General features: G+C 39.2%; 1 protein-coding gene across 3 annotated transcripts in view; it reads left to right on the forward strand.

The window, feature by feature from the left end:
- The first annotated feature begins 1,596 nt into the window (after positions 1 to 1,596).
- Positions 1,597 to 27,329, forward strand: part of fam13b (family with sequence similarity 13 member B) — a 45,442-nt gene continuing 19,709 nt past the window's right edge. For 2 of the 3 annotated variants that reach the window (XM_043257003.1, XM_043257002.1), the window contains exons 1-7: positions 1,598 to 1,777; positions 9,364 to 9,522; positions 9,938 to 10,118; positions 12,172 to 12,381; positions 13,685 to 13,862; positions 14,864 to 15,008; positions 20,673 to 20,788. In XM_043257003.1, coding sequence (XP_043112938.1) covers positions 9,968 to 10,118; positions 12,172 to 12,381; positions 13,685 to 13,862; positions 14,864 to 15,008; positions 20,673 to 20,788 — 800 coding nt within the window. In that variant the 5' untranslated portion in view covers positions 1,598 to 1,777; positions 9,364 to 9,522; positions 9,938 to 9,967. Of the gene's footprint in view, positions 1,778 to 9,363; positions 9,523 to 9,937; positions 10,119 to 12,171; positions 12,382 to 13,684; positions 13,863 to 14,863; positions 15,009 to 20,672; positions 20,789 to 27,329 lie in introns of all 3 variants that reach the window. The other variant, XM_043257001.1, reaches the window with a different exon arrangement.

The following is a 27,329-nucleotide window of genomic DNA, read 5'->3' on the forward strand; positions in this document are numbered from 1 at the left end:
TCTGGGTGTGTGTGTGTGTGTGTGTGTGTGTGCTTTATATCGCTTCATCGTTTTATTGCAATGCGGACTGTGTGATAATGTTAATAAAAGAGGCCATTTTTTGGCATTTAAGATAGTTATTGTACAGTTATATATTATTACGGTAAGAAAATATACACTGAATGAAAAATACTCATTATGAAATATGTTATTAAACTTATCTGGTTTGAGCATTTTTGCATTTCTCAGTCACTGAAGCTAAAAACGAAATAAAAACAATTTATCAAGACCGTACAGAATGCGCGTAGAATTATTATTTTATTATTGCTTGTACCTAAACGTGAAATCAAAACAGAGAATATAAAGATAAAAACTAATTCAAGTTATCAATGAAAACTATAAAAATCACAGAAAGTGCATTCATCTAATAAATCTCTAATCATGCTGCCTTATACGATAACATTTTTTTAAATATTTAAAAAAAAATGAACACCTAAATTAAATTTCAGCCAATAGATATAGATATATGATTGACTGATTTAATTTCTATTTCTCACACCTATACAACTGCATAATTTCTAGGGATCCAAAAAAGGAAACCTTTATAATATATATATATATATATATATATATATATATATATATATATATATATATATATATATATATATATATATATATATATATTATATACTAAAAATAAAAATCAGAAAATGTTTTTTTTTTTTTAAGAAAGTTGAGAATATGAAGATAGCCTGTTGAACAAAAAAAGGTGGGCATTGGGTAATAAATAGGTATGTGTTAATAAACACACAGATACCAATTTCGTGGAATTATGGAAATTTTTATGGATTTTTTTAATTAGTCGTAATTATTTGAATATATTGCCTCTAATTTGTGTTTTTATCACTGTAGCAGATATTGCCTTGGAGTCAAAACCACCGCAGTACATTCTAGTTGTGAACTATCAATTAATATCAATTTATTCATTACAGTGAAAAAAAATAGCATGATACATTGTTATTATTGCATTTATTTTTAACTTGTATTTATTGCATTTATGTTCCATGCTCCCCCCCAAAAAAACGGATGCACTGATTAGTATGCTGTATTCTGCAGTCAATAGAAGGTGTGCGTTTATACAGAAAATGATTTTATAAAAGCAAACAGGTTTTTACTGTGTGACAACTTACCCCGGTCTAAAGTACGCGGTGCACTTATCGGATCAAACACGCGGTGGCGCTGCAGGCCCGCGTAAAATAACATCCTCTTTTGACAGAACAGCTGCTTTGAATTGCATCACTTTGCCTTTAGTTTTTCCTTCGTTTGAAACAACAGATAGCGCGCGCATCTTTTGCATGTCCTGTCCATTATCTGCGATGAAACGCTTTTGCCACTACTACTGCCAAAAAAAAACCGTTCGCGACGGCAGTTTTACCGTCGTGCATTTCTAACGCACGTTTTACGACACTGCCTCTGCTTCTTATCTGAGATAAAGATAAAAGCGAAATATACATTATTTCAGAATGTTCTGGAAAACTTGGGAAGAATGCTGAGAGAGAGAGAGAGAGAGAGAGAGAGAGAGAGAGAGAGAGGCGGGGTCAGTGTGTTTTTGGCATCGCTGTGGGTGTGTAACTAACACTGTCTCCATTCCCCAGAATCAACTACTCACATTAAAACTGGCCATGCCAGCGCAGCGCCGTAGCTAGTCACCGTCAATATTCGCATCGCCTCCTTTGAACCGAGGACTGCTGGATTATATCCCGTCTGCCGGTCGTCCGTCGTCTGGTTTGACCTGGTAAGCGCGGATGGTGTCGATGAAGAAGTGACTTTAGCGGATGCTAGCAGTCGCGTTAGCCAGCCGAGGGATCGCCTCACAGCGACTCGTCCCGTATTCGCGTCGAGCTATCGATTTTTCCGCTCTGTTCCGAGTTGCTTTTTGCGCTTCGCGTGTTTAATTCATTTCTGCCTTCGCTTAAGGATGGCTCTGTCTGATTTCGCGCTGTTTTTGTGCGCTGATTGGCGTGTGGCAGCAGGGATAGACGTTGACAGTGCTAAGCTAGGATGCTAACAGTGAAGCGAAACGTTAGGAAGACGTTTTTCAAATAGTGAGAATTGTACATTTGGGTTTGTTTTTGAGTGTTTGGTGTACTTTATTCGGGCGAAAAATGCAGTAGGTTTTTTTAGGTACGTTCCCTTCATTTGGTATTGCCTTTTTATATATTTATACATTTTTCCACTCGAAAGGGTCATAAGCTCCTGTGAGTTGACAGCAGAAGGTTCAGTCTGCCGGTTTACAATCGCTCCCTCTCCCTAAACACAAATATATTCGTGCCTTCTTGGTTTTGAGACGTTAAAACGCGTCTTCTGAGGAAAAAAGAGAGTGCTTTGGTTCCCAAAATAGCGTCAGTTTCTTTTAATTAGGATGTGAAACTTGAATCCTGTATAGAGCTGTTTCTGGAACAGCAGCTGAGGGGAATTGTGCTGTTTAATAATAGATTGATTATTCAAGTTATTTGACCTTGTTTTATTTTAATTGCAGCAACAAATGTTTTTAACGCTTCGTTATTCATTTGATTAATTACGGAATATGAAGCATTTTATTTTTATTCTACTAATTTTTTTTTTTTCCTGCTAATTTCTTTCCGTTAATGCATTGTGTTGATCATTTATCTGTTTAAAACCCTTGGAAAACACCATACAGAGTGTGATAAATAAACACTTTTCGATTGAGTGGTGTCTGTCACCGCAAGAAAGTTTGAAGAATCGCATCCGCTCCTGAAAAAGCAATGGATATGTCTAGCTTTTATAGTGTGTACACTTCATAGAGACGTCAGGTAGCCCTGTGCTCAAAGACAATGCTTGATAGTGTAAGCCAAATGCATTTTTTCCGTGCGTACGTGAGTGATCGTCCTCTCCCGTTTGCTCTATATAGTGTTTTGCTAGCCTCTTGTTTTGTAGTGCGGCGGTGCCAAGCAAAACCAAAAGCATCAGATCTCCCAGCGAGCCGAAGACGGGATGTCTACCAAACCAGACCAACCCTTGCTTTCGCACCAGCGTGAAACCGGGCCACTCAAAACAAAAGCGGTTACTAGGATTGGTTTTTTTAGCCGGTTGCATGTACGGATGCGGCGATAAGGATTTAAAAACCTGCTGAACGCGTCTCGTTCAGATTACAGCTAAACCCAGCTGTCCTTCAGGAGATTTCTGCGCTGCTGCTTGGCTCTTTTCTGTGGCAGACTCTCTTTAGATTCGTCCAACCGCCTGTCAAGAAAACAGTTGGAGCACCATATGGGTTGAGAGCTAGATTACGGATAACCGCTTTCATTTGTAACGCCGGTTCTCCGTTGTAATAAATGTGCTGTAATAGCACACAGTGCGAAAAAAGCACAGTCTTGAACCTTGAGCGGTTATTGCTGTGGCGAGCAGTCATGTGAGCCGTTTAAAATTGCATTTTTTTTTCAGATAGCGAAAGCGAAAGCTTCGAGTCTGCTTCCTGTCAGTTCTGTTGAGGATGTGACTTTATTTAGGGTTGGACTCACAGCCAAACATCGTGAACTCCCGAAACTACCTCAGCCGGCAGCCGCCACGGAGGAGCATTTGCATTTTGTAAATTAGCCTGATACTCGCGTCCTGTGTTTGTCGGACGGACCCGGCTTCTAGCCTGCGTTGCGTAATAGTCATCTGCAGCGGTGTGCCCACCTCGTTTGTCTTCTTGCTCCGTGCTTCTCAGTATTTGCAAATGTAGACAACACGAAGCTTATTCGAATGGAAATCCCAGCGGCAAACATTTGCGTTGAGCCAAGGTACACGCAACCTTTTTTTTTTTGAGCGTATGCTAATGAAAGCGGACGATAGAAATACAGCAGATGTGCACTGAAAAAGAACCAGAGCCAGACTTATGGAGAGTTAGAGATGGGCTCCCAGTAAAGCTCTGGTATCTAGCATTGTCTGATTAATGGCAAGCAGCGTTTAGTTTATTGGTATTGGCAGCTGTATTGGTGAACAGCAGATACGATCATTAAAAAAATAAAAATAAAAAATCATTTTATCCCTTAAAATTCATTTTTGCTCATCAAAATGACATTTAAACATCTTTTCCGATGAACGTAATGTCTTTATGTGGAGCTTTTCGAAGCTTGCTCCGTTTAAGGTCCCCGTATGCGTTAAAACGGAGGCATACTTCGCTTTTACGTTCTTACCTTATTTATAAAATCATAAATATGCAAAATAGTCCTGCCCCCACTCGGTTTCAGCAGCTTGAATTAGCTGCTCTACTTTTACTGTTAACTGAAGTAGTTAATGTTGCACAGTGGCAAGTACCCATATTGAATTAATTCAGCCGAGAAAAAGCTAAATGTTTTATTTAAATGTAGCTAAAATGCATTTATTTCAACCAGTTTTTTACCTTAAAAAATGGCTAAATGTTCACTTTTTTCAGCGTTTGTATGTTTGAAATGGAGGCAAATTATACAGGCTCATATAAAATGGTCAGAATTGTGTCAGAATGGTAATTGCTCTCTAATTGTATAACAATAAATAATATCACTTTGGCTTGACTAAGTTACTGTACGTGTTATAAGGTGTTTCCAATATTATCCCAACGCTGTTCCTGTTCACCATCTGACACCTTACTTCCTGTTTAGGTAGAAATGCTAGTGATATGAAAAGTAGCATCTAATATATATGTGTGTGTGTGTGTGTGTGTGTGTATGTGTATATGTGTGTATATGTGTATATACACACACACACACTCACAAATTTCACAATTTGAATCTCATTCACATACGTGCAATTCGATTTGATTACCAATTCGATTTGTTTCTATTAAGTATAGATTATTTTGGATATATAAGGTGCAGTATCTGCCACATTTTTTCAAGTAAAAAAAATCTCAACTAATGCTGTAAAAAATTAACACTTAATAAAGAATTTAATATAATAAAGTTTCAGTTGCGTAATAATATTTCTACTTCAGTTGTGTTTTTATTTATGTGTATATATATATATATATATATATATATATATAGTGGCTGTCGTAAAAAAAACCAAAAACCTAGTAAATTATTACACTCTCAGAAATAAAGGTACAAAAGTTGTCACCGGGGCAGTACCTTGTCAAAAGGTACATATTTGTCCAACTGTCCGTTTTGGTTCCTTAAAAGTACATATTAGGTTCAAATATGTGCACTTTAAGTACTAATAGGTACAAAATTGTAACTTAGGTACAGCTTTTGTACCTTTTTATTTTTTGGACCTTTTTATTTGTCTCATGATTGTACATGCTTACGTGTAGCTTAAATATATTATACACCTAGTTTGAGGAGAAAACTCCTAGCAGTGGTGTTGACTGACGAGTCTGCACATGGTTTGACTTTAAGCGTATTAAAACGCCAGATAGACAGTATAAAACCCGTTGTTCAGAAAAGATTGTTTATTAATGTGTGTGACTTCATTTGTGCCCTATAAGTACTGCTGCATCTCTGCATCACTTTAAGTACTCTTTTAGGTCACTGCAAAGACAGACACGGGATTAATGAAGCCGTTATCTTAAGCAGTTAATCTGCGCACTTTCTCCGTGTCTCTTCAGAACGTTTCCCTCGTTTCCATCCTAGTGATGAGAGCTGCGTTCGGTGTTTCCAGGGACCGCCACGCCGCTAGACTGGCATTTCACGTCACGCTTGAGCATCCAGCGGTTCACTACAACCATTTGGAAATTTCCATTCCCTGCTGAGCTGCGCAGGAGATTCTTAATCAATAATGCCAATGTCAGAGACGAGCTCAAGTTGATCTTTTAAGTGTCAGGACTCATCGCTTGTGTGGCCCGCTGGTTATTTATGAATAATTCACACTTGTCCTGCTTTATTAATTAACCGATGTATGTGTGGATCTTATCTTTGATGGTCCGGGTTGATACGCTGTGTTCTTGAATGGCTTTTTTGAAGTCGCATGACAACTCTGCGTCCAGTATCTGCACAACATGGGAAACTTTCTTTTTCTCACATGCAACTCGTGATACATGACCCATACTCTTTGTGACTTACGACCTCGGAGTTTCCTTTCTGTTCTCCTTCTTATTATGAAGTTTCTTTTTCCCACATACGGGAAAAAAAAAACATTTTGATGAAACTAATGTGGTTCTTCCGTCCCACCGAGACCTGGTCGACAGCGTGTGTTTGCACATGTTAAGACGGCTGTGGGATTGCCTAGTGTTAATATTTTCAGTGAGCTTATGTTTTGCATAAATGCAGTGCTGCATCAGAGGCGGCTTGCCGTTGTCATGGCGCTTGGCACGCATGTTGTTTTCTGTCTGGAATCAATACATAATGCAATGCTAATCAGTATGCAGATATTTCAGTAGATCATCACTGCTGGTTCAGTACAAACCTTGAATAGATATAGTGTGTTATGTGTGTGTGTGTGTGTGTTTGCATGAAGTAATGATAATGAGGTGATTACCCAAATCAAATGGTTGTGTTTACTGCATTGTGTGTGACGCTCGCGGTGAAGAGATACATAAACCAGAACTGCTCCGAGAGTCACTCTACAAGCATTTTACCATTTCATTTGATTAAAACCAGCGCCATGTTCGCGGCAACCCGTCAAATAAAAAAAGTTTGGTTTATACATTGTCCCAAAAATATGTTTCTTATTAGACTTTTACATTAGTACAGTGTATGTGATGGTACTACTACTACTACTGTTTAAAATAATGCATAAAACTTTATTTTTTTTAAAGAAACAATCCCCTTTATATACCTAATAATAATAATAATAATAATAATAATAATAATAATAATTTAATCAATTAATTCTTCTGTTGCTTGTGGAAATTTTTTGAATAAATATAAATAATGACATATATATATATTTTTTTTTTTTTTTTTTTTTTTTTACTTAAAACCACTGATTATTTTTTTAAATTAGAAAAATGTTTTTATAAAACTTTAATAACACTAAAGCTCTATTCAGACGGTTATTGTTGCTCGTGTGGACGTCTGTAAAAATAAATTTGCATTGTACTGCAGTGATAAACTTGTGCTTTCCGATGGGGATTTATTTTATTTACGCTGGACGAGCAATTTCTGTAATAATACAAACACCCTTCTCATGTGCTCAGTCGTGGGACTTTTACCTACAATAGGAAAATAATATCCTGTTTTTACTTGACACTGGTCACGAATCCGTGTTACGAACCTCTGTTCACCCGCTCACCACATGGACTATTGCACTACACTTCATAACCTGGATTCATGACAATATCAATGTTTTATCTGGAAAACTTTCTGTAGTTAAATGGTTTTCTGTCTTGTGTTTTATCTCAAAATGACAGATGTCACGTTAAAAGAAAAGTAAAAAGTAGTAGAAATAAAGTAATTCAAACTCCTATTTACATATGGTAAACATTTAAGTAAACTGCTTGTAAATGATTATTTGTGCAATCCCTAATTTATAGAAACCCAAAAAAATATCGGAAACTGTAATAATGACTAATTTCAAAAGTTTACAAACAACTCAAACTACTGGAACCACATTTCAAGAATAAAACTGTCCATATTTAAAGTGCGTGCACATTAACTCAAAGCTTATGGATTTATCCAAAGATGTGGTTCTGGGCAGCAGTTAAATGATCAATTTAGTGTTTTTTGTTTTGTTTTGTTTTTTTTAAAGTAGTGGGAGAAAAACATTTGAATGACAGTAAAATCACTGATGTTTAATGAAATCAAAAAGTCAATTACTGACGAAGATGGTGCGAAATTTTGTCACGCGCGTGATTTACTCGTAGTGTAAAAGAATTATAACACACGAAAATACAAAGTGGAGACATTACAATGCAGTGCTGCTTCATGCATTATCATTATTATACTGCTAGTGCTATTAAGTGTTATATAAGTGTTGCATTAAGCCTAGTTGTCCTGGTTGCCTGTTACCGACTGTTACCTGATTACCAGATACCACCTGCAATAAAGTGCTTTGCTTTTTTAAAGATCTTTTAAAGATCGCCGAAGTCATCATTGGCATTTGAGGTTTGGTGTGTGTTGGCTAGCAGTCTTCTCTTTAGGTTGTCTTTAGGAGTGTTCTGGAATGTTTGCCGCCGCTCTTTTCGGCGACTGCGTCCACAAGCTCGCCGAGTAACCGGTAACCATAGCAAGACAACTTAGCTTTGCAAACATCGCGTCACCAAGGAGATGCGGAGAGATTTGCCTGAAGAAAATTCCAGCATCGTCCCTTTATGTGTTCTCCAGAGCTCTGAGGAACGAGCCAAGGTCATACTGCGCTCTCCGCTAACCGTCTCAGCGCTGAGCTGCTTTTAGCTTCTCAAACAATGGCGAACATTGTAAGCGAAAGGTCGCGGTGCGTGATACGTGGGATTAGAGGCATATCGACTCTCAATTGTCTGCAGATTATAACATCTGCTGTTAGGGGTCAGTTCGCTCATCGGGACATTTTGTTCCTCTTTCACATTCACGCCTTAAAGAGATCTGTAACTTGGCACGGTGCTTTTAGCATTTTAAAAAGTCATTCGTTTAAATAAGGTGCAGGTAATGGAGTCGATCTAATGAACTGTAAGAGTGTATACATGTCAAAGAAAAGGTCCGTCCATTACCTAAAATAGAGGGTATAGAGACGCACTGCCCTTTTGAAAGCTCCGTTCAAGAAAGAAAATGTCTATTTAAGTCGGAGCACAAAAATTGCATTTATTTTCACCAAAATATCAAGCATCTTAACTGTTTTTAACATTGATGATATGTTTCTTGAGTTGAAAATATTAACTTCTCAAGGATCATATGACGCTGAAGACTGTGCTGAAAATTCAGCTTCGCATCGCAGAAATAAATTACATTTAACGATACATTCGAATAGAAAACAGTTAATACAAATCGCAATAATATTTAGCAATATTGCTGTTTTTACTGTATTTTTTTTAAGCAAATGAATGCAGCTTAAAATGCAGCGCAAGAAACGTTCTCAAAAAACATTAACAACCCCAAACTTTTAAACATAATGTTTATGTTTTTCTAATTGTTATTTCCCTGTTCAGAGTCTTTTATTAACATTCCTTTTTTCCCCCCGAGTTAAAATGAAAGTGAAGCATCAAAGCTTTCAGTTGCACGATTGGAAACCTTGTTTGGATTAAAATTCCATTTAGTATTAAATGTGGTTCATGTGATGCCATATGCAGCAGGGTGAGCATATTGCCTGCCGTTTTTCTTCCTAATTGAGATTTAAACTTCACCAGATTCGTTTTCAGACCACAGATGCTCATAAGTGGCTAAGTGGTTTGCAAATTTGCCCCAGCTAATATTTAATCAGAGCCATTGTTATCCGTTTCGATGCATTTGCTGATGCCGCTCTTCTCCGTGTGTGTTTTATTTCCTCCAGCTTATCTACTAAAGTCCTGAACAGGATTTGCGGTCCGTCAATGAGGAACTACAGGCTCATCTTCTGCCACAACCTGAAGCAACCATAGATGAACAGTTTGTTTACTACTAGTGAGTGGAGCAGGAGATAAAGTCAACTTCTGGGCATTTGTACAACAAGGTAAGCTTCGCCGTGAGGAGAAAAAAAACCCAATTCGTGTTGCAGTCGTTGCTCGCTTGAAATAAGATGCCTGAGACCAGCTGGTGTTGTCATAAAGACATCAGGTGTCAGTTTAGATTGTGTGTGTGCATTTCTGATCATGCCGAACGCTAGTCAGATGCGGGCCTTTTCCTTCACGCTAACAGCTTGGTCGCCGTGTTTGTGGTGGAATTTAAACGTGGAAGGAGAGACGCAGCCACCTGCTACCATCAAACAAAACCGGCGTGCCGCATCTGACGCTTATCTCCGCCTCTGAGATGGGAGAGGTCCCGCTTTGCGGCTTTTGTTTTGTTCTCGCCGTCCGGAGTCGGTCCCGCCCGCGATAGCGTGTTTATTCAGGGAGGTGACGAGCCGTTCTGGGCATCTCTGTGTGCAGACGGACTGAAGCAGCTAGGCTGTGGAGGCGATGAGGAAGAGCCTCAATACTTCCCTCAGCGACTCCCTCAGCGCGGCCAGAGTGTTCGGGATCCCCCTGGAGGAGGTGCAGCACAGCGGGCAGCCAGGACATGAGGTCCCTCTGCTGGTCAGGAGCATCGTCGAGTACATTGAAGAGCACGGTGAGTCGGGGTGGGGGCACCTGGTGACTCGTGGTGCTTTCTTTCTAGCAGCGTCACAGCTACCGAAATGACTCCAGGGATAGTAATGAAGACCAGAAAGGTTTCAGATCCATTCAGGCGAATGGATACTTTATATCAAAAATTGTCAAAAAGTTGTTATCAAAGAATGTAAGCTCGTTTACATTTTTTATACAGTTAGAGTTGGAGTTTGTTTCAAAATACCATGCTGTTGTGATTTATTTTATTTTGTCTTTACAGTAAGGTGTCATTTGTTAATGTATTAACTAACTGAAACGAGCAATGAGCGACACATTTATTACCATGTTTATGTAATCTTATGTTAATTTATAAAAATACAGCTGTTCGTTATTAGTTCGTGCATTAACTAATGTTAACAAACACAACTTTTATGATTTTAATAGCGTATTAGAAAATGCTGAAATTAAAATTAACTGATTAATAAATGCTGTACAAGTACTTAGTTCATGTTAACTAATGAATCTTAATCAAAAAAGTAGTTTTTTGTAACAATCACTTTAATTTAGTTGGTTTCAACTTCATGAGGTTTGCTATAAAATATGCATTACCATCCAAAAGTTTGGGGTCAATAAGACTTTTATTATTCAGCAAGGGTGCATTAAATTGATCGCGAGTGTCAGTAAAAGCATTTCATGTTACAGATATTTAGATAAATGCTTTCCTATTAATCAAAGAATTCAGAAAGAAAAATCTTAAGAGGATCTCAGAGTAATATATTTTAAAATAAATAATATATTAAAATATATATAAATAGAAAATCATTTTAAATTGTAATAGTATTTCACAATATTACTGTATTGCTTTATCAAATGAATGCCACTTTATTGATCGATTTTTAAAAACATTATAAAATAACTTTGGAAAGTTGTGTAATGAGCATGATGTGGTTTAATAATATAATAATTGTGTTTATATGCCTTTTCTCTCAAATATCCAGCAAGAGTGTGTAACACATTAGTATATAGCTCCTGCACACATAGTTGAATATAAATATTTGTGCATTTATAAAAGTAGCCTTGCATGCAGAGCAATGAGATTTTTATCTGATAAAGACAAAAATGTTGTTTGCTTTGGTTGCATGATAGGAGTGGCTTCCCTGTACGCCCAGATCAAAGATGTACTTCCTTTATATTGCGACATCACAGAGCTGAAAGCGAAATTAAGAACATTTTTCGGGCCTGAGGCTTTTATAATACCACTGTATCAATACAGAGAGACTCAAACCTACTAATTAACCGCCAAACATAGAGACACAAATGAAGAGTCCTTCACGTTTTACTTATCACTTCAAATTATCGTATAGACTGTGGTTATTAGATTTAAAATAATAAAATGTAAAAGCAATGAGGACTGTATCCTCATGATGTTTAAACTGCAGCACAGGCAGGATGTTGAAGATATGTTGGCAGGGCTGTTAAGTCCTTTAAAGGGCTTTAGCCGCCGCTGTTGTCTCTAAACGCCAGCTCTTCCTCTCTGAGTTCAGCGCACTGGCATTTCTCCTGCGCGTTTCATACAGAAGGATGTTTTTGTACTGAAGCTAATTTAGACATAACAGTGGCTTCCCCTCATGCGGCGCAGAGTCTTATATACACACAGAAGAGCACCAGGAATGGGAAAACGAGACAGACCGGCTAACGCCGATTTGCCAACTGAGCTTTTAGGAAGCTTCTGATCTGATCTGGCAGAAATCTACAGTTTGTTTAAAAAGCACTTCAGTCAAGAACCCAGCCATAAAAATATCCGTGATTGGTTTTATTCTAAACAATTGGGCCGAAGCGTGTAAACCTTGTTTTGGCATCACATTTAAATAAGGAATGCAAATCTGTTTCATTAGTAGAGAGAACGTAGATGATGTTATCACACAGATCTGGCTAAAGGGATTATGAGTTTAAAAAAGCAACTGCTCTGCATAGTCAGCTGCTCTGTGCAGTGACTCAGCGATTAGAGTCTCTTCGGTGAGATGTTTATGCTTTGCGCGCTTTGTTTAAGCGAGCCGTGCGCTTGTGCTTTGCAGGAGGGCTGCATCTGGGTCTATTTCTAGTGAACGGGAACGCAGAACGCGTGGAATGGCTCAGGCAGCGCTACGATAGCGGCGTCGAAGTCAACCTGGAGAAGGAGGCCGACCTGGCATCCGCAGTCAGCCTGCTACGCCTCTTCCTGCAGGAGCTCCCCGAGCCCGTCATCCCTGCAGGCTTACAGGCGCAAATAATGCAGCTCTATCAAGGTGGGTGACGCTTTCACGCTCGCATCTGCTGGTATCCCACCGGCCGTCTGAATTGGCTTCAAGAGATAATCCATCCAAAATTAAATGACTGGTGGTCGACCGATATGGGTTTTTTGACCACCGGTGCCGATATTTTATATAGCCGATTATCGTTTTGAAATCAGTCAAAACTTTATTTTTAAATGTCAAATAAACGTACTTTGGATGACAAAATATTTTTTTACAAATAAATATTTAATAAAAATATAATTAAAAGAAGTAAACACTGTAACTAACATGCACTCGGTATTCTGGGTAGTTTTGTGCGCATTGGGAGTCATATTATTCAAATAAAGCCAAAGGTAACACTCATTTTACATGCAGCGCACAGTGAAAATGGCTTAAATATGAAAGTGGGCAAATGCGTAAAGAGCAGCATCGTTTGTCACGACAGAACACTTTTTTTTTTTATTATTATTTGATTTAATCCCTTTGTTGTACCTGATTATTAGACAGACATTTATCGGTATTAGACATAACTGTTGATGACGGCGACAACGAACAAGAGGGAGAATGTGAGCACCGTGCGCTCGGACGCTGCTGTTATCAGGGCCGTCTTTAAAAGCCCCACCTCGAACACATCCGCCAAATAGAAGGAGTTATTGGCGATGCCGATATTTGGAAAATGCCAAATATCGGCCATGGCAAGATATCGGTTGACCGCTAAAAACCCCATGATTTGCTCACCGCCAATCCATCCTAGGCGTATATGACTTTCTTCTTATTAAAATTAAAGCATGTCCTGGATCAGCCAAGCTTTATAATGGAGGTGAATGAGGGTGGAGGTTTTTAAAGGCCAAAAATGCGTTTATCCGTCATTTTAAAAAAAGTGCTCCAAATGGGACCACGGGGTTAATAAAGGTAAAAAGATTTAAGAAATCCATATTTAAAAATTTATAATCAGTAATCTCTAGCTTTCCCTTGCTCTGGTGAGAAGCAACAAACTTGTAAAAGCCAGAACATTTTGTAATATAATTCAGACTGTATCGGTCATGTACACCTAGGCTGACTGAGGGTGAGTAAATCATGAGGTAATTATCATTTTTGTGTGAACTATTCCTTTAATTTAAATCTGCCTCAAATGATCGTTTTATCTTCTGGGATGTTCTGGCAGCTTGACAGACTTTTAATATGATTGCATCATCAAAGCACGGCCGTGGTCTTTCACACCTTTACATCACCCCATTACCTCCCGTCATAATAACTGCACGTCCCTCTGAACTTCCTCCTCGCTCTGACCGCTGGTGTGTTTGCTCTCCTTCAGACTACAGCAGCGAGGAAGAGCTGGGCAGAAACATGAAGTACTTCCTTCAGCAGCTGCCGCAGGTCAATTACAGCTTGCTCCGCTTCCTCTGCCGTTTTCTGTCCGGCGTGGCGTCTCTTCAGGAGGAGAGCTGGAGCATAGGAGCTCTCGCTGCCGTCTTCGGGCCAGACATTTTCCAGTAAGATCTCTTTATAGTTTATGGTACTTTATATTAGCTATCATGAAAATGATGTCGGAGGAGTGATATGCCCACACAGAACCTTCAGTTTCGATTGTGTGGGAAAGTCTTCAATACGGTCATATGATAAACAGTGCTGATATTGAATTCAAAAGGTGGGTCAGATGATGTTAGAGTTGACTGTTAAACAAGTTGTGTGAAAAAATTAAGTAATTTCTGCAGCATTAGGGGAACGTTCACTCAAAACGTGCCTAAAAACAGTTGCCATGCCGACTTGCTGCTGTAAAGAATAGCTCGCACAGCTTGCCCCGCCTCCGTGGTCGTCTGATTGGTCCACAGTTTTGTAAATTACATTGATTAGCAATGCTGCTTGTAAAAGTTGAGATTCTTTAACTTAAGCTCATTGGAACGGAACAACACGTTCTGTGTGAATGGACTCTGCACGCTGCTTTTAAAAATGTTCATATGCATTTTTTAATATATATTCATCATGCTTTCCTATCGAAATGCTTGCTACGGATGCGAAAACTAAAACCGAAATCCAACCTGATTCAAATTTTTATTTTATTTTTTATTTTTTTATGATTTTTATGTTTCAGAGGCAATGTGTGAGTGTGTGATTGACACAGTGTGAGGTTGTATTAATTTTTTTAACGGGCGAAAATGTCGGACCAGTATTTCGGTCTACATAGTTCAGTGACCTTTAGTCTCTCCGAACGGAATAACAGTAACTGTAGCAGTGTTTAAAACCAATTCCCGAACATTTGTTACCTGTTTGCCATTGTTAAATCACACAGGCAGTGTTGCCCCAAACTCACACAAATGGTTTATCTAATGCTTTAGATCCCAGATCATTGGATTCTCAGACAAACAGAGCAATATTTCGATTATATTGCGCCAAAAAGCAATTTACACAGTTGAGAAAACCATCTTCAGACATATTATGCTAGTCTAAAAGTATAAGACATGCGTTTAACCCGATTCCTGTCTGCGTTCTACAGTTTAGACACGGATGTGGAGGACCTGAGAGAGCAGGAGTCGGTCAGCCGTATTCTGGCAGAACTGCTGGAGAACCAGGAGGAGTTCTTCGACTCGGAGGACGAAGACATTTCCAACACCAACGACTACAGCTCCATTAATGACCAGGTGAACTTTCTTTCCTGTGTGCTATTAGATATTGTAAAATAAACCGATGCAAGTTAGCGACAAGGACGCACCATGCAATCAACCACCGATCTCTATTAGACGATAGCGTAAAAGGACGCTAATAATGAATGAGCTTAGCGCTCTGAATATGACGGCAGCCGTGGAAGTAAATTGTTGGATTCAGAGGTTTACAGCCTCTATATACATGTATGCAGTTGTATGTGCAGTATGTATAACCTAGGGTAACATAGCTGAGAAGTTTTGTAAATGCATTATTAAAACTGACTTGTGACAACCCTAAAGAGAAAACAAACCACAGATGCTGCTAATTTTTTAGAGTTAGTATTGGATAAAGTGTGCTAATATCGCAAAGAGCGAGAACAGAAATATGCACATTGTGGAAAGTCCATTGGTTGGATTAGTTTAAACCTGTAATAGTTTCATAATTCATATATATGTATGTTTGTGATATTTCCTGATCAGTGCACAGCTAATTGTTAGCCCAGCGCTTACAATGCTTTAGGGGAAGTTGTACATTTGTTTTCTAGATCAATAGGCTTAGTGTAAGTCGGCATTAGCTTTGTACCTCATGAAATACTTGCCCAAACCTTGCAAATGCGATATCGCGTTTTGAGTTTTAAAAGGCGATTATATACTTACGTTCCGTGTTTGTTTAAAGCTTTCAAAACGCGTGCCGTTTGCCCCAGTTCCAGGTGCAGGCAGCGCTTTACACGAGCAGATGCGAAGCGCAGAAAAAGGCAAAGCAGTGTTAGAAGGTTATTATGTCTGCAGTGTTATGTAATAGACCGAAACCCATCCAAAGGCGTGCCTCCAGCGATCGGCGGGTCTGTGAGCGCTTGCTCACCGCCGGTTCTCTCACAGTCATTTGTTTTCTTTAGAAGCGCAGATTGTTTTAAATCTCATTTGCGTGACGCTCACGTCCTTTTGAGGAGCCCGAGGTTTCTTACCTCGCCAGACTTCGCCTATCCGCTTTCTTCGCATGCGCAAGAGACGGTTAATAATGGGCTGTGCGCTCTTTCCAAAAGACCTCTCCTTCTCCCTTAAGTCAGACCCGCAAAAAAGGAAACGACTCTTTTGTACGGAGACAATACTAACCGCAGTTACATAACCGGGTGATGTAAGTTCGGTCCTGGCACCTGTGCTGGTCTCCAGGGGCGTCTCGTTTTCATAACGAGCAGAATCTGACGGATCTGGGAAAGGTTCATCTAAAAGACATAACCTGGAGAGCCGTGTAATCTCTACACGGACCGTCTTTTCGCTCCGCACCTTAGCCGTCGTAACTGATTCTCACATCTGATTTCAATAGACGGATATTTTTGCAGCCCGAACGACAGAAATGAGTTGGCTTTTTGTCGTTTTGTGGGGTTTCGGAGGTGTGTGTGGTTAAATGAGTGACGTAGGGACGGTGCTTTTTGACCTACAAAACATGTCATCAGTGCAGCGTTTGCTGTAATAGTATTCACTTTCACATTATTGTACAATATTCACATTATTGTATTCACATTATGTACAATACTACAGGTGTGGTGATCAGAAATATTTCGTTTTGTGGGCAAAAAAAGGTCCACTTGAAACTGGTGACAAATCTGAGTGCAGAAATATTAAATTAAATTAAATTAAATTAAATTTCTGATTTCACAGATACCTGTTGATATTACTGTATTTTGCATGCAAAAATAGCCAAAATCAAAAAAAAATAGTCAATGAAATGTTCAGGGCCAGGCCTTCACATCTATTTATTAATCAGAAAGCATGTCTAATTCAATAAAATTGTTAAAGTTATACAATTTAACGTTCAATTTTTTGATTTGAGATTTGAATGCATAAAAACAACTTGATTTATTAAAATAGATTTTTACAATAATATTATTTTATAGTACATTTTTAATTATTAAAAAAAAAAAAAAAGTTTATCAAATGAAGCCATAAAGCGTTCATTTGATTTAATTTAATTTATATTTTAATCAAATGAAAATGAAACCCTCTAAATAAACAAAGGTTTTACAATTACAATTAGGTCATGGAAAAATATTGTGATTATTCATTAAAAAAAATAGTTGTGATCATTTTATTAGCAGTATAATAGATAATAGATTTATCATAATAGATTTAAATGCACTGACCTACTTTTGATTCATCTAAATTCTGTGGTGCATTATACAGAGAATGTCGTTTTTATGATTGGATTCCTGCAGATGTGCTTGGAAATAAAAAAACATTGCAGGGTCCCGTCCGCTGAAGGTCGTCCGTACTGTAAGAAACACAAATAAACGTAAGCAGCAGCGTAGGGAAGGGCCTGGGTAACCCATCTGGCTTCGGGCCAGTGCTCAAGGAGCTGGCATGGGCTGAAACGAATAAAGGCATAAATCCCAGATTTATTTGCGAGCGTGTCCCGACTCTCCCAAACACTGACCGTACGCCTCGCCCAGGGCTCGCCGAGACCAGATGGAGCTGACTTGTGTAATTGTTCGGCCTGTTTCAAGGCCGGCGTCGTTCTGAATTTGCCGGGGTAGTTACGTAAGTGCTAAGATTAAATAATTTTGATAATTGCGTATTACTAAGAGACTCGGGACAGAGGTGGACCGCGATCTGTCCGTATAAGGAAGCAGGGCTTATTAAGAGCAGCCCTGACTGGTGACCCTGCCCTGATCTCCATAGCAGCGCTCGCTGTTGCGTGTTTATCATTTAAAAAGGTCGCGTCCTTTTGTTCTTCGGATTCTTGTTTCTGACCTGACGTGGCCAGACACAAATAAAGCAGGTCACCGCGCAGGCCTGCCGTTCCTGGCACACGCAGTCGCTCAGCCTGTTTTTCTGTTCCTCGGAGGCTGTGAGATTCGTTCTCCGTTCGCGTGGGTTGTTTTTCCTCTTCGGTTCGTGCGCGTGGTTGACAGCGCTTTTACTAATTAACGAGAGCGGCTTTAATTAGAGTCTCAGTCAGCTCTCTGCTGTTGGTTTTTGTATGCAGATGTTGTTGTATAATCTGGAGGCTGCACGTTAACAAAGCCTCTGAGGCCAAACAAAGGCTTCTTGGAGGTATTAACACATCACGGATGAAGCTGTGAGCTTGGTTTCCTGCTGGCTGCAGCGTCTAGGTTTCTAATAATGGAAACGGTGAGAGACAGGGGTCATTTCCTTCACATCTGCAAGTTTTACTTTACAACAATTTGTTTTTCTGTCCACTGAGACATCTAAAAACTATTCTACATAAATCCACAAATTATTGATACGACTGCTACTACTATTAATAATAATAATAACTCATAACAAATAGAAAAACAAACATAATACTGATGCTGTTAACTTTATTATTATTAATATTAGGTATAATAAACAATAATTCGATGAGCATTTTATAATTTTCTATTATTATAATTAATATGAATTATCAATATAAGAAATTAAATAATAATAATAATACATCCTACGACTATGATTATTTTACAATTTTGTTTTGTAGTTATTAGAAATAGACTAATGATAATAAATACTAATACTATTTATTATCATTATTGTTGTTGTTGTCATTTTTTTGTTATAATAAACACAATAATTGTATTAGTATTTTGTCATTTTATATTATTTTTTAAATTAAAGTTATAAGAAAGATACTACTACTACTACTAATAATAATACTATTACAGAGAGAGAGAGAGAGAGACAGAGAGAGAGAGACAGAGAGACAGAGAGAGAGAGAGAGAGAGAGAGAGAGAGAGAGAGAGAGAGAGAGAGAGACAGACAGACAGACAGACAGAGAGAGAGAGAGAGAGACACGAGAGACAGAGAGAGAGAGAGACAGAGACACAGAGAGAGAGAGAGAGAGAGACACAGAGAGAGAGAGAGAGAGAGAGAGAGAGAGAGAGACAGAGAGAGAGAGAGACAGAGACACAGAGAGAGAGAGAGAGAGAGAGAGAGAGACACAGAGAGAGAGAGAGAGAGATGTGAAAATGCAGTCATCTGTTCTGCATGCTGCAAGTGACTCATATCTGCACAGTCGCTCAACAGCAGCCCCGCTCGGCCAATCAGATACGGAGGGAAACGGTTGCTATGGCAGCGTGGCAGCAATACTGCAGCAGATGCAGGGTGCATTTGATGGTGTGCTAGTGCCAAAATTATTCTGATATTAAATACTGTCAGATAGATTTACGCACAGGCAGGCCTTGAACCGTGTGTGCCATGCTTCGAATTCCTCTGTGACCGCACACGCATTTCATCAAAACCTATTTTACTTAAGAGTTGTTACTTAACTCATTCGGGTCTTCAGGAAAGCCACACTAGTGATAAACGCATGCTCTCAGAAATCCAACGGTATTTTATCTTTTGCCACATTTTCAAGCATTCATTTTGCAGTTAGGTTTCTTGAAGCGTCTTGGAGACGTTACAGTTCTTCTAGATTCGGTTTCTTCGTTCTCAGACTGGATGATGCTCAGATCTCTGTGGAGCACTGGCTGTTTTCAGACCAAAAACTCTCACTAGATTAATACGGTTAATGGCCAAATTAATGTTTGGAAATGTAAACTGATGTTCCCTACTAACCCACGAGAAGAAGACAGAAATACCTGACTTAGCTGCAGAAAATATTAGTATATTAGCCACCATGCTTTTGAACGTAATATGACTTAAAATGATGTAATGCGCTATAATTGAATTGTCTAATATTGCATTTGTTAAAAATGTATATGCTTAAATGAATCATTGTATCAAATACGTCGGAATGCATGGCATTATTATATAAAATCTTGTGGTTATCACCAGTGTGTGTGAAATCACGAGTCAGCAGGCATGTGATCGTATGCAGGCGGGTGAATTAGGCTCCCTGGTGATAATCGTTATAGGTGTGGGTCATAATAAATGGATCTCACAGGAGAGTAGGATGTTGACATGTAATGCAATACTAATGATGAATTAGACATAAATGCTGCTGAAGTGGTGTCAGCAGGCCTATGGTATTCTGGTATTCACATTTCTCTCTCTCTCTCTCTCTCTCTCTCTCTCTCTCTCTCTCTCTCTCTCTCTCTCTCTCTCTCTCTCTCTCCTCTCTCTCTCTCTCTCTCTCTCTCTCTCTCTCTCTCTCTCTCTCTCTCTCTCTCTCTCTCTCTCTCTCTCTCTCTCTCTCTCTCTCTCTCTCTCTCTCTCTCTCTCTCTCTCTCTCTCTCTCTCTCTCTCTCTCTCTCTCTCTCTCTCTCTCTCTCTCTCTCTCTCTCTCTCTCTCTCTGTCTCTCTCTCTCTCTCTCTCTCTGTCTCTCTCTCTCTCTCTCTCTCTCTCTCTCTCTCTCTCTCTCTCTCTCTCTCTCTCTCTCTCTCTCTCTCTCTCTCTCTCTCTCTCTCTCTCTCTCTCTCTCTCTCTCTCTCTCTCTCTCTCTCTCTCTCTCTCTCTCTGTCTCTCTGTCTCTCTGTCTCTGTCTCTCTGTCTCTGTCTCTCTCTCTCTGTCTCTCTCTCTCTCTCTCTCTCTCTCTCTCTCTCTCTCTGTCTCTCTCTCTCTCTCTCTCTCTCTCTCTCTCTCTCTCTCTCTCTCTCTCTCTCTCTCTCTCTCTCTCTCTCTCTCTCTCTCTCTCTCTCTCTCTCTCTCTGTCTCTGTCTCTCTCTCTCTCTCTCTCTCTCTCTCTCTCTCTCTCTCTCTCTCTCTCTCTCTCTCACCCTTGCAGATCACTGAGCTCCTGGAGGAAGAGAAGTTGGAGGCTTGTGAGGAGCTCCCGCGGGACGGGGAGGATGGTCCCTCCTCTCTTTCCCCTAAACATGCCCATGTCGCCCCCTCCTCCAGGTAGAAGCAATTTTAGAAACATCTTCATCTGGGATCTGTCTAGTCTGAGATCCCTCTTAGGCATCTCCCTGTGCAATTTAATACGAGCATGTGTGTGTTTATGTATTTAAAGGTACAGTAACACAAGTTCCCTTTTACATAACCTCACATATGCGCCACTCACCAAATGCTGACATGGTTTACTGCCGGCTCTTGGTATGAATCATCAGATTGTGTTAACGTAACAAAAATGTGGGTTCAGAAGGATTACGTTTAAGTTTATAAAAGTATACGTTACGAAGGATTTCAAGTGCATTCGATTCTCTTGAACTTTCTATACTTTTTTAAAGTTTTTTAAAATTGTAGTTTGGCTCTTCCAGGCTTGGTAATGCTGCTGGATAGCGGACACTATTTTGAAGCTCCGTAAATAGAATATAGATTATTTTTGCGTTGCATTACTTCTGGATATATCTGATTTACAGAGCTTCAAAATAATGACTGCTATCAACCAGCATTATCGAGCTTGGAAAAACCAGGGAGGAAAAAATTTTAAAAAACTCTTGACTGAAAAAAGAGAGAGTCATATATACATCAAGATAGCTTAGGGGTGAGTATATCATGGTGTGATTTTAAATTTTTAGGTGAACTGAATCCTTTAAAGGCATAGGAATGTTTTTAGCTTTTGTGGTGTGGGAAAGTCCAGTTTATTTTAGTAAAACAGACCGCTTATGTACACAAAATATCTATTTAATTTAGAATGATATAAGTTAGGCGGTATTTCTGTCCAAGTTTAACGCTGTACCCTCAATGGGAGTCGACCTAAATGAACGAGCAGTAAACGAGTTAAATAAACAATGTTTTGTGCCAGAAAAATATGCCTCCGGTTAAATTATAAACTGCATGATTAAATAGTAAGTAAATGCTTTTAAAAAATGCACATTTTGCCCTCAAGTAGCTGCTTTTTTGTTTGCATGTTGTAGTATAGCATTACCGATCCCAAAAGGGTTTGAAAATATGAATAGCTTTTTCAACACTGGCGTCTCTGATCCTCATCTGCCCGCTGCGTTGAGACCCGTACCTGACCCATCATCCACCTGAGCCCTGATGTTCCTCTGAAGTCGATCAGGACACGCTTTCAGAGGGTGACTTCAAACTCAGGCGTCCTAAATGTCAGCTGGCCTTGCCTTGATGCCGTGTTTATAAAGCTAGCACTTCAGAGCCATACCAAGTCAATGAGCCTGGCATGTTTTTTTTATGTGGAGCTGTTTTTATAGACGCGCTCTAGATTTTAAGCGTGGCGTGTAAGGGTGTGGAGAGATGATGAATGGCTGTCGTTAACCTGTAGCTTTTCTCATGAGACATGCCGAGAGGTGTCTGGGAAGGCAACGCAAAATGGGTTGGTAGCGCGTTTCACAAGCTAAATCGGATAGGTGTTTTGGATCGAGACTAAAAGTGACTCAGTGATAAGGTAACAGTGTTTGGACGGTCGCTCTGTGTTTAAGGTGATTAAATGCTTTAACCTTTAATGCTAATAAACAGACGGCCATGAGAGTTGGCATGTGTCAAAACAACATTGGGAAATACTTGCTGAAGCGAGACAGATTTATAATCTTGCGTTCTTTCCAAAAAAATGATTTGTTTGGCTCCGCTGCTTCATTGGTTTTCTTCCATTAACCGCTCCCTTTTAGGGTTCTCAGAAGTGAATTATTTATAACATTCATAGGCGTTGCATCATGGAAATGGCGTACAAGAAACTTTATTTACAGTTTGTTTTAGAATTTGGCGTCTGACGTTGCTTTTATAGTAATTTGACACACTAATGAGTGTTACAAAATGCAGACCGCACCAAAATATGTGACAATTTTATTATTATTATTATTATAATAATAATAATAATAATAATAAAGGATGTTCCCCACCTAAACAAGTTCAGACCATCTTCTGTGCGAGGCGCAGCTCCAGGCGCCCTGTCTGTTTATTCGTAAAAGGATCTTATGTACATTTTGCTAATCCTACCCACTTTGAAGTGTTTAGCTTCGGATGGCAGCTGCTGCTGTGAGTCCAAGTCAGACACCAGCAAACACCGTGATCGGCTGGGAAATGGGCGGAGCGGAGCTGCTAATTAATACGAGCACATCCAAACGCTCTGGGTATAATAAGCTGTTCATCAGTGCCAGGCTTTTAAAAGATTCGCCCCACGGGTTATTTCCGCACAAAAGCGTTTGGACATTTTTCCAGCGTTTCTTTCCTCTAGCTTTAGGACATTATTTCTTCCGAATCACCTTGATATATAAAGGGCCTCTGTCTTGACTATTGTGTTTTTTGATGATTTTTGGGATTTATTTCCTGTGCAAAGATGATAGCCAGGCATTACAGTGGCAGTTTACATTGAAGCTTCAGCAAAACCACTAATACCATTGAAAACGGTCTGATTGGGAGCAAAAGAAAACTTTTAAAAGTATGTCATGACCCTTTTAAGGCCAATAAGGCTTTCCGTTCGTAAACACTCTTAAGGACATGGGCGAGGCATACAGGAGCATTGTTATTTTTTTTGATGCTGTAATGCTATCTCTAATGGCCTGTCATTTGCAGATAGCCTTTTATAGCTTTTATCATATGTTATGAGGAAGTTTTTGCCGTGCCAGGATAGTAAACAATTAATGATTAACTTCAGAGAATGCAATTTACCAAACAATGTGCTATAAATACTTTGCGGCCTGTATTTTCAGTCTTTCAAATGATACAGTCAGCATGAAATTGCTTTATTGTCGTATAATTTGCTGTGCGCTTCTGAAATAATCAGTGAGGATTAGCTCATCCAAGGAATGTTTTATAGATGGTAAAACGAGGAAAAAGGTCAAAGCGTCTCTATTTGGTGGCATCTTGGTAAAGAGCAGCAAGGCTTGTTTACGTCGGGTTCCAGTGATTATTCTTGCCCACATTGTGCCCCACTGGAATCTGAAAGGGTGTCGCACATAAAGCTAAATATAAGCGCTGCAATGTATCCTTCGCCAGCTATGGAAAATACTTTCACAACCTTTAAATAAGCGTCAGTAGATCGGTGTTCTTGAGACATGTTGTTCAAGCTTTGGAACGTGTGAACAGTCTTTGACAGCATTGGTCTGTAGGTGTAAGGGTCACTTACTACTTTCTTACCGCCTAAAGACTGCCTACACAGCTTTACATGATAGATAGAGAGGCCTTCGTAGATGCTTGCACCCTCACAGAGAGTTCTTTACAGATGATAGAGATGATAATGATGACTTGATGGCCTACTAAATGAGATTATTCACAATTCTCTTGGAATTGAACCTGTAAGAACCTGGCTGGTGCTATAATCTACCAGCTGAGCTGTAGGAACACAATTCCAGCAAATATCCCACGGAAAAAAAGATTGATCATTGATTGGTCTTTGTGGGATTCAAACCTGCAACCTTTTGGTTTCGAGCTTAGATCTTCAGCCACTATGGCACACTAGAGTTCGAGGACCTCTGTATGTCGTAGCATCGAGAGACGTCGGGACCTCCTGGACAGATCTGTGTTAACACACTTGAGAGTCCTTCCCTTTGGATCAAGTCTCGTAATTTTCCCATGCACTCTTGTACTGAGCCATCAAAACAAGTGCAGTGTTGACTCAACGTGAACTCTTGGCCTATTTGATCATCCGTACATGGAAAGCATAATAACTCATTTCCACTCCTCTTTTTAAGCGTTACCGCAGGCATCCAGCGACATTTATTGGGTTTCACCCTTCTTTTGACATCCTAGCACCTGAGCATGTCGAGCAGCAGGCATAACACGCTGGGAAATTTGATACTCGCTGTGACCGAGCTATCGGAGTACATGCCATGAGCGCAGCGTCCGTATAACTCTGCCATCCTCTGTATCTCTCTTTGTTTAATGGGGTTTCTCGTTCTCATATTATCTCATAAAAATTACATCGGGAATGACAACTGGGTCATTTCACTGGTTACTGGAGTGGAAACTTCTTATTTTGTTTCAAGTTAATTGATACACTCGCCTCATCCTCAGAACTCGAGGAAGTGTGACATGTACACCATCCGGCTGAGACCAGTGCCCGACCGGTTCGGGAGAGTTAGTCGTGTGCTGCTTAAGGGGATACTTCACCCAAAAATGGTAATTCTGTCACCATTACCCTTCATATGGTAGTCATCATTTCTCTATTGAAACAGCAAAACTAAAAATAAAAGTTCCATTTTATATATATATATATATATATATATATATATATATATATATATATATATATATATATATATATAATATATAATATATAAATGTAACATATTTTTCTTAAATATATACGTGTGTATTTATGTATACACAATACAGGTAAAAGAAACAATAATCGTAATTAATCGCTTGACAGCAAAAATATTTGCATTATATTTTGTATTTAAATATATTTAATATATAAATATATAAACACATTTAATGTGTTTGCATACATATATACATGTCAAATATACACAGTACACAATCATATATTATGTAAACAAGAACGTTTCTTTTGGATGCAGTTAATGGCGATCGTTTGACAGCACTGCTATAAGCTTTTTAATTACATACAAGGTTTTTATGTAAACCTTTTCATTACATAGTTAACTCTAAAAAGGGCAAGACCATAAAGAGACACCAGAAAATGGATTTATTTGTATTTTCTTAATAGGATGCAAATTCATGAATTTTATTAAAAAAACAATTTTATATATATATATATATATATATATATATATATATATATATATATATATATATATATATATATATATATAATATTTTTTTTTTTTCAATTCATGAATATTATTTAATGTTTGTAAAGAAACGTTAGTTTTATTATAAAATTGATAAAGACTTCCTTCATGTAAAAAGTGAAAATTAATTTTAAATTATTTTAATATAAAGTGATCTGCATTGCTTGAACGCTATTACAAGTCTTCTGAAGCCAGATAATGGTTCTGTGTGAGAAACCGACCAAAATCTTAACTGTTAGTTTGGGCGGTGAGACATGGGTGAGTGAATGATGACAGAATTGACATTTTAATCCCAACTACCCGTTTAAGATGGCATCTTCTGGCTGTGTTCATGTATTTATGTGCGATTTCATCAGACAGTGATTCCTTTAACTGTAAGCGGCGGTGCAGTACGGGGTGAAAACTGTCTGTTGTTTGGACAGTAACAGGGTTATATAAATGTCTAACAGGTGTTTGAGTTGAAGGGAGGGAGTGCTCCGTCTCTGTGTGTGTGTATGGAGAGACGATTGGCCCAGAGCACTAGCGACGAGGCTGCGTCAGACGGCCGTGTATTTAAGCGAGGGTCCAGCATTTCCACTGCAGCACTTTTTTAGCAGAGTGCTGTGTCCCACACACAGTCAGACAGCACATACAGGACTCCGCAGAATGAGCGCCGGCAGCCTGTGTTTGCTCTTCGACCTGCTCATACAGACTTTAGCACCACAAAGTGCTCAGTTAGGATAACCACACGCCCAACAACCAGAACGGCTCGTCGACGACAACCAAACCCATCAGCATGGCTTGTCAAGTCCTTCTCCACAGGTAATGTTTCAGAGGAGAACATCTCCAGGCATTCAGTGGAAAATTAGCTGCGGATGTTGGCGAGAGCGAGGATGCCTGTCGTTCTGGGGGGAAACTGGATTGATTTGCTCCCATCAGACCGTCTTGTTTATCGGTTTTCGGCCGAGGATGCATGTGCGTTGATAACGAAACGGCTCGCCGCCTTCTCCGATTGCATGACTGAAAAGCCCCTGCTAACTTGCGCAACACTGCTAATGAGTGGAAATTGGATTATTTGGTGAAAGAGATAGAGATTCGTGCTGAAACTGATGAATCACTGCATGATACGGCATTTAATTCACAACCAATGAGTGCTGTGTGTGTGTGTGTGTTTTGTCCAGTCATGCTGATAACACAAAGTGCCGAGTCAGAGGAAGCAGTCTGTCTGTAATCCTTTTTAAAGCTTCATCCGATCTCATAGTGAAACAACATATTACTCTTAGCTCCGCTCACCCTTATTGGTTATTCATAGCCCTGTAAAAATATTTTAAAGGATGACGCGATAGGCTGTGATACTATTGGTCAAAACGGTTTTGCATGACTATATCAGCAAAAAAGAAATCTGTTTAAAGGCACAGCGCTATTACATATTGGCTCAGTTTACAGCTAGCATTAGCATGCATTTTCATTGAAGCAGTGTGTTGTGGCAGTATCAGATCAGAAAGTCTTAGATTCATAATATCATGATTAGGCATTATTTTCTGCATGCATTGCAAAGATCTTGCTCAGTGTTTTTGTCTGCAACAAATATGTAAACAGCCTTGTCTTGTTACAAAAAACAGGTACCGCAGTACAGTGAAAGTTATTACCGTGCTCTAATCAGTGGAAAAGTAATGGGATCTTTGAACTGTTGCTAATAAAACACCTTTTCTACTTGTTGGCGTATTGAGTTCCCTTCCATTTGGTCGTTAAATTATTTAGCTAGATTTACACTGTACACGCTTGTTTATCCGATTTCTCTTTCTAAA

The sequence above is a fragment of the Puntigrus tetrazona genome, chromosome 14 (genome assembly GCF_018831695.1).
Source record: "Puntigrus tetrazona isolate hp1 chromosome 14, ASM1883169v1, whole genome shotgun sequence".
NCBI classification, from domain to species: domain Eukaryota; kingdom Metazoa; phylum Chordata; class Actinopteri; order Cypriniformes; family Cyprinidae; genus Puntigrus; species Puntigrus tetrazona.